The following is a 7,422-nucleotide window of genomic DNA, read 5'->3' as shown; positions in this document are numbered from 1 at the left end:
CAGCGCCAGCCCCAGCGCCAGCCCCAGCGCCAGCCCCAGCGCCAGCCCCAGCGCCAGCTCCCGGGCGTCCGGACCGCCGCTTTGCGCACGCGCGGTCCTTCCTGTGGGCGGGGCCTCGGCGCGCCGGACTGCCCCCCGCCTCCGGGCCCCGCCCCGTCGCGCCCCCGTCCCCGCCCAATCCCAGGCGCGGCGGGCTCTGGACTCCAGACCCGGAGGTAGGGAAAGGCTAGGGTCCCCTCGTGGGGCCTTGTCCGCGACACGGCGGGGCCCCGGGCCCCGAGGCTGGGGAGGGAAGGCGCCGACTCCCGGGCGTCGCCCGCCTCCCGCCGCCATTTTGCACCGGAAGAGGGCAGCGGCGGGCGAGGCGCTCCCCCGGGGCCGGGCTTGGGCCCAGGGCGGGGCGGCGGCGGAGGGCGGGCCCGGCCGGCCTAGCCGGGCGGTAGCTGCCCGGGAGGGAGGGGGTGGGAGAGCGCTGGACCGAAGGCCGGAGACAGCGAGTTTCGGGTCCCCGCGGTCCTGCCTGGACTTCGGCCGGCTGGTCCCCCTGGGCCGCGGTGGCTTCGTAATTCTAGCAGACCCACCCTGGATGCGGCGCGCCACAGTGTATGAACCGCTTTCACAGGACTCTTATCGTTTGGTCCTCACAGGGCAGCTCGTGGAAGGGGTCCAGGGAGTGGACTGTAGTTCCATTTTGCAGATAGAGAAAACTAAGGCTCAGAGTGGGAAGGAGATTTGCCTAGGGACGCGCAGCGTGGTGGTGGTAGTGAGACTCAGGTCTTACTCCAATGCAGTGTGCCCTTTCCCCCGGGTCCCTCTGCCCCACCTGCCAAAGGAAGGGGCTGAGGTAGGATATTAGGCGAATGACAGGCAGTTCGTTCCTTCGTCCTTTCTTTTTCGTTTTTTAGATCAGCCTCCTTCTGTGCTATACAGGTCAGAGCTGACTAAGAAGCGCTCAGAAGCCAAGTCATGGATCCACCTGCACGGAAAGAAAAATCCAAAGTTAAAGAGCCTGTCAGCAGAGTTGAGAAGGCCAAGCAGAAATCAGCCCAGCAGGAGCTGAAGCAAAGACAAAGAGCAGAGGTGAGATTAGGGAGGTATCTACCTGTACTCTGCTGGAGATGATGCTGGAATAGAGAAATAGGAGAGGAGAGCTGTGATGGGGAGCCCCACCTGCTTCCAGGCAAAACAGGTGTTCTCCCAGGTTTCCAGAGGAGATCACTCAGGTCCTGATGAAGAGGTGGCAGCTCAGAGTCACATGCCAAGTGTCAGAACCCTGACCAACCAGTACCAGGTCTCCAGATGACTCCTGGTGCAGAGCTTTTGTGGTAGGGACCTGAGGGAAGGAAGAAAACAGAAAGAAGGGGTCCTGTAAGGGAGTGAGAGAGAGAGCAGGTGTCAGACATCCCCTAGTACGGATGTTCTGAATTTGGTCTGGAGAGTAGCTGCTCATAACCAGGAAGTAGAGTCCTAAGCTCTACACACAGCACTGTGTTCCTTTGTTCACTCTGCACCTAAAATCAACTTGGCTGTTTATGTATTTGATTTGAGTATTTAATATCAGAAAAAAAGTCTGCTGCAGTCTTTTCCCTCTTTTGTTTTGTTTCCCTTTTTTTCCCCAGAGATTTAAAAATACAGAAAAACAGAACATTATAACTAACACCTGGGTACTCAGCACCCCAGATTGGTAGTGGTTAACATTTTATCATATTTGCCTGGAGTCTTAAATAAGATCAATAAAAATTACATATAAATATGAAGTCCCCTTTTTCCATTTTCTGTCTTATACCCTTTTTCCTCTCCCTATTTGCAACCCTGTTTTTTTATACTTTTACACTCAAATATATTAATAGCTATTCTTGAACAATACAGTGTTCTTTTGTTTTAAAAATTTTACATTGAGGGGAGGGTATAGCTCAAGTGGTAGAGAACGTGCTTAGCATGCATGAAGTCCTGGGTTCAATCTCCAGTACTCCCTCTAAAATTAAATAAATAAATAAACCTAACTACCACCATCCCCCCCAAAAAATTTTTTTAAAACTTACATTAATTCCATATGTTTTGTTTTGCATTTTGCTTACATTATGTTTTTTAGAACTATTCCTGTCAGTGTAGGAATCTGGCTAACTCCTCAGCACTGCTTATAGTAGTCTGTTTTATGAATCCACTTTAGTACATTTACCCAGGCCTTCAGTGATGGATATTTAAATAATTTATAGGGCATTTAAATAACAATTTTTGCTATTACAGACAATATGGAAGTGAAAACCTTTTAGTTGTCTCCTTTGGCACATGTGCTAGAATTCCTGTAGGGCATATACATAAATTCTAGGAGTAGAATTATTGGGTACATTTTCAAATTTACTAGATGTTGCCTAATTATTTTCAAAGAAATTGTACAAGTTTGCACTTCTTCTCATTCCTCACTTCTTTTCCAACACTTGATAGTGTCAGACTTTAAATTTTTGTTAATATGATCCACTCACTAAACAAACATTCATGAGATACATGACTGGACCAGGCAGGGAAGAGTCCCTGCCTTCATGGAGCTTGCAGTCAGTCGGGGAGGCCGACAGAAACATAAGAAGTAAATTTAATAGTGTGTTTGAAGTTAACTCATAAACTGAAAACTGCCTTTGGATTCAGGCAGACCATCTGAGAGCTGTGGACCTCGGTTCTAACAGCTTGTTCCCCTCTTTCCTTCACCTCCCCGTCCTCACCTGGATCCAGGCCCCTAGATGATTTGGCTGCATCGTGCTTTGGTGAAAGTTGGAGGGCCGCTGTAAGAAACAGCCCTAGGAAACTCCTTTGTGCACACTGCAGCAGTAGATGTTGTTGACGACATTGTTCACATGACACCCTGCCATGAGGTTCCACAGGTTAGACTTCTTTGTCTGACTTCAAATCCCAGCTCCTCTGTAAATTCCAGTTCTTCCCAGGTCCCCTTGTACCAGCTACTGAACCTCTCTGAACCTCAATGCCTCCTTGGTAAAACGAGGATGGTAACATCAGCCTCACAAGATCGTGGTAAAGAACAGAAGTGTTGTATGTAAAGCAGTAGGCACAGGGCCGGGCCTGGGGAAAGCGCCTGGATATGGCAGCGACTGTTACGGGGAGTCCCTGTGCCTTACTGTGCGGCCTCTAGGTGAATTATGCTGACTTGCTGAGATGTCGTATTGGACCTGCACTCCCGCAGCTGCTGGCACTTGTTGAGCTCCTCAGATGTGCCAGGCACAGGGCCAGCCTGCACAGGCATGACCACATGTAATCCTCACATCAGGATTATTGTATTATTGTTGCTCCCACTTTGACCTTTGAAGGGAGACAGAACGTACCTGATCTTGTAAGGTAGAAGGTGTTAGCATCATTTACAGTGAAGTGACATGACCAGAATCCCTAGGTAGTGACGGATTGAAGGGCAGGCTGCAGTCTGAACAGGTCTCCTGACTTTCCTCCCTTGCTTCCTGCTTTGCCTCGCAGCTGTCTTGATGTTTTATCTGTGTTGCCTGGAATGCAATCTCCTAAGATAGGAATGTGACAAGAGCCCTTGTGGGGAGGAAGAGACACAGTTTCCATTCAGTTCTGAAAAGATGCCATATTCCAGAAAGTGAGATGTGAAAGTGAGGGGTGAATGGGAGCAGAGTCCCATTTGGCAGTTGAAGTAGCATTTGGCACTGTTGGTGACCCTTTCCTTCTTGAAAGTCTTTCATTCTGTGGCTTGGACCCCTGACCCATTTTGAGTCTCTCCTTTCTCAGCCATATATATGTATATACTTAATAATATTATATATAATAAATATAAAATGTGTGTGCACTTAAAGAAGATGAATAAAACAATCACCCTTGTACCTACCACCCAACTACAGAAATAGAACATGACCAGTAACTTAGAAGCTCCTCGGGCCTCTCTCACTGGTCACGTCCCCAGCCTTCCCACTAGCAGTGCCCTCCTTCCTTAATTTTATGCTAATCATGCCCTTGCTGTTCTATATTAATTTATTTTCTGTGTGTACCCCTAAATAATATTTTATAGCATAACAATACATTGTCTAGTCCTGCGTGTTTCTGAACTTTATATATGTTACCATATTCCATGACTGACTCTCTTCACTCAGAATCTTTTTTTTAAACCATTCAAATTTATTAATTTATTTGTTTTTATTATGGTAAAATATACATAAAACTTGACCATTTTAACTTTCAGTGTTACACTTTTTGAGAATCATTTGTGTTTTGAAACTATTTTCATCAGTGTGGAATTCCGTTTTCCTCAAAGATTATAGATCTTACCACAATTGTTTAAATTGGGGGGAAAAGATTATAGGATTATTCAAGCTTTCTATTTAGTCAATTTTGATCTTTAAGTTTTCCAACTTACTGACAGAAAGCTCGTAGGTTTTGTTTTAATCTCCACTGTATCAGCAATTACGTCTTCTTTTTAATTCTTGTACTGTTTGTGCCCGACCAGTCTTGTGGCAGGTTTACAGGGTTTTCTTTAGTATTTTCAAAAACCATTTTGCAGTTTTGGTGATACTCTCTATTGTACATTTGGTTGCTTTTTCATTAATTTCTGCTCTTATTTTGTATTTTCTGTTTGTCTCATTTCTCAGTTCTTTTTCCCCTTCTCTTCTTTTTGATTACTCGAGTTTCATCCCCTAACACAAACACGGCCCTTCTTTTTTTTTCTTCTGGAAGATTTATGGTGTTTCGGGTACTTCGGGGCATTGATTAATTACTGCAAGGGGATCAATAAGGTAGATACTCTATCTACTACCTTTCACCTTAGAATGTCTCTTGCAGTTTTCTTCCCACCCCCCAAACTGCCCGCCCTAGGTCATTTTCCTCCTGCCTCCTCCTGGACTGTTGTAATAGATGTCTCCTAAATGCCGATAATCTCTCTTCCCAGACTCCATCCCTCACATAGTCATGAGTAATCTTTCCAAAGCACAGATAGAATCAAGTTGCTTCTCTGCACATTTGTCTTTGCTGGTTCTCTAGAGTTGGCCAGATGAAGTCCAGATTCCTTGGCGTGGCATTTAAGGCCCTAACATACTTTTCTTGCTTTCTCCAGCTCCCTAAACCCCACTCTATGATATCTTTCATATTAGCATACTTGAAATTTCCAGAAGTAATCCTGTGCTTTTCCATTATATTTATTTAATCATAATATCCACTCCCCCATCCCCTTTCATGTCCCTTCCTCAATCTCTACCTGTTCAAACCCTACTGATGCTTTAAAGGCCACATCAAGCCACCTGCCTCCCAGCTTCTTTCCCGATTCCCCGGTGGACTTAACATCATCTACCCCTCCGGTTCCTTTATCACTGCCCCTGCTTTACTGATGCAGTTCTGGCACTTTGAAAGGGCACAGCCAGTTGTGTCTGAAGGTACGCTGAGCAGCTGTCTCCATTGCTAACATATCTTTTCTCCCATTCAGATCTATGCCCTCAACAGAGTCATGACAGAACTGGAGCAGCAGCAGTTTGATGAGTTCTGTAAACAGATGCAGCCTCCTGGAGAATGAGCTACCCCTGTGTTCACAATAGATGGGACCCTGGAGGCTTGCTTTGTGAACCTGTTACCAGTTTTAAGCTGAGATGGCCCATTTGGAGCCTTACACAACTAGGCAAGAAGACATTTGTGTTATTCCTAAAACTGGATAAATCTGAATTCCTATATGTAACTTCTGCTTCACCGGTTCCTCCAATTGAATTGGCCCATTGCTTGCTGAAGAGACTTGTTCTGTTCTTCCAAGACAATAGACACTTTTTTTTAAACCTTTTCTATTGTTTGAAAAAAAAAATTAGTGTTTCTTGTGAAACTGTAAATCTCCAAAAGTACAAATAAAATACTAATTAAATGTTGGTTTGCTCATACTTTAGTTTGGGAGTCCCTACCCACAGAAAGTGGAGTCAAAAAGAATGTAGTAGGTAGGAAAAGTTGAGGTGAGCAGAGGGAACCGTTTTTCCATCAGGAGGGGAGCGGAGAGGAGAGGAAGAACAGGACTGCTTCCAGATTTCATTCTTCCTGGGGCCAAAGCTCTGCAGACCCTACAGAGCCTAACTTTAGCCACACAGGTATAAATATGTGATCTCTACTCCCACATGAGCCACTACTCAGGCTTAAAGGCTTGAAGCTGGGATTCCTGTCACCCTGTGAATGTTGACCTCTAGCAGCAGGCTTGTACCAACAGAGGGAGGGGACTGAGGCACTTTGGGTTTTTCATTTGGGGGGCTACCTTATCAGGCGTAGAAGCAGAATACGCATGGAAATGAGGCAGATCACTCAGATGGGGCACAAGAACCAACACTGCCACCCCCCCGTTACTCTCCATGTTGGAAATACCTGTACTTTTCCTACTCAGAATATCTCAAGTGATTCCCATCTCTCCTTTGTCTCCCTGCTGCTTGGAAGTCACTGAGATTTCTGTTCCCATTGCTCTGCTTGTGTTTTAGGAGTAAACTCGCATTAAGGAACTTGTTACCACTGTGAAGAATGTGTTTTTCAAAGCCGAAGTTAAAGTTGAGGATAATCATTACATAGATTATCCCCATAAATGGTAATTAGATTCTAGTGTCCTACTGAATTTGGGCTGAATGGGGATTTTTCAGTTTGTGTTTTGGAGAAACGGGGATTTGGAGTGAGCTGTCATCATAAGCCTCAGGAAATGATGCAGTATGCTGGAAAGAGCACAGTTTGGGGAGCCAGATGACCTGGGGGCAAATACCATTTTTACTACATTGGATTAACCTCTTAAAGCCTCACTCTGTAAACAAAGTGCAATTTACACATCCAAATGTGCATTTTCCCTTTCAAAGCAGTCCTCTCGGGAGTCTACATATTTATTTTAGCTCTGCTGCTATGGCTCAAAGTGAACATGGAAATCCTCTTTCAGAATTGCATCTTTTTCTTTTGAATGTAGTTCAAGTTTTAGAAGTAGCCAGAAATCATGTGAGGCCAAATCTGATAGCTAATGTGGTTTTGGTTTAAGAAGAGGACATCACTGGCTAATATTAAATATTAAATTTTTGGACTAAATTTGGTTGATTCAGAGTAAAGTAAGTATTTTTTGAGTACCTCCTATATCTAGGCACTGTGCTAGGTGCTAGCCTCTAAGAGTTTATGTGAAGACAGTTCTCAAACCAGAGTTCCTAAAATGTTTTGATGAAGGATAACATCAGTGAAATGAGGGTTTGGCATTGAAGGACATCACACTGAAATGTCTGTTGTGTATCTGTATATTTGCACAATGTCTATGCCCATGTATATTTGTAAGATTCTTACTACATTATAGTAACCTTGTATGTAACTCACCAGAATGCATAAGGAAATCAATTTATCTACAAAGTAAGCATTTTTGAGTGCTAGGCCCTGTGGCAGGCAGCAGAAATATGAAAATGTAAGCTGAAGGAGCTTAAAATTTGG

At 44.9% G+C, this 7,422-nt stretch overlaps 1 protein-coding gene across 2 annotated transcripts; it reads left to right on the top strand.

Annotated features, from left to right (window-relative positions):
* Positions 1-73: 73 nt before the first annotated feature.
* On the top strand, positions 74-5,861 carry SVBP (small vasohibin binding protein). Of its 2 annotated transcripts, none has more exons than XM_032494004.1 (3): positions 74-215; positions 931-1,080; positions 5,435-5,861. In XM_032494004.1, exons 2-3 carry the CDS (start codon positions 967-969, stop codon positions 5,519-5,521), a joined length of 201 nt encoding a protein of 66 aa, XP_032349895.1. In that variant the 5' UTR covers positions 74-215; positions 931-966; the 3' UTR covers positions 5,522-5,861. The 2 variants fall into 2 exon arrangements, with proteins under 2 accessions (XP_032349895.1, XP_014410013.1); XM_014554527.2 differs by lacking the exon at positions 74-215 and adding an exon at positions 222-603.
* Positions 5,862-7,422: the final 1,561 nt, after the last annotated feature.

The sequence above is a fragment of the Camelus ferus genome, chromosome 13, assembly GCF_009834535.1.
Source record: "Camelus ferus isolate YT-003-E chromosome 13, BCGSAC_Cfer_1.0, whole genome shotgun sequence".
NCBI classification, from domain to species: domain Eukaryota; kingdom Metazoa; phylum Chordata; class Mammalia; order Artiodactyla; family Camelidae; genus Camelus; species Camelus ferus.
Note: the sequence above shows the minus strand (reverse complement) of the source record. Positions and strands in the feature narration are given on the sequence as shown.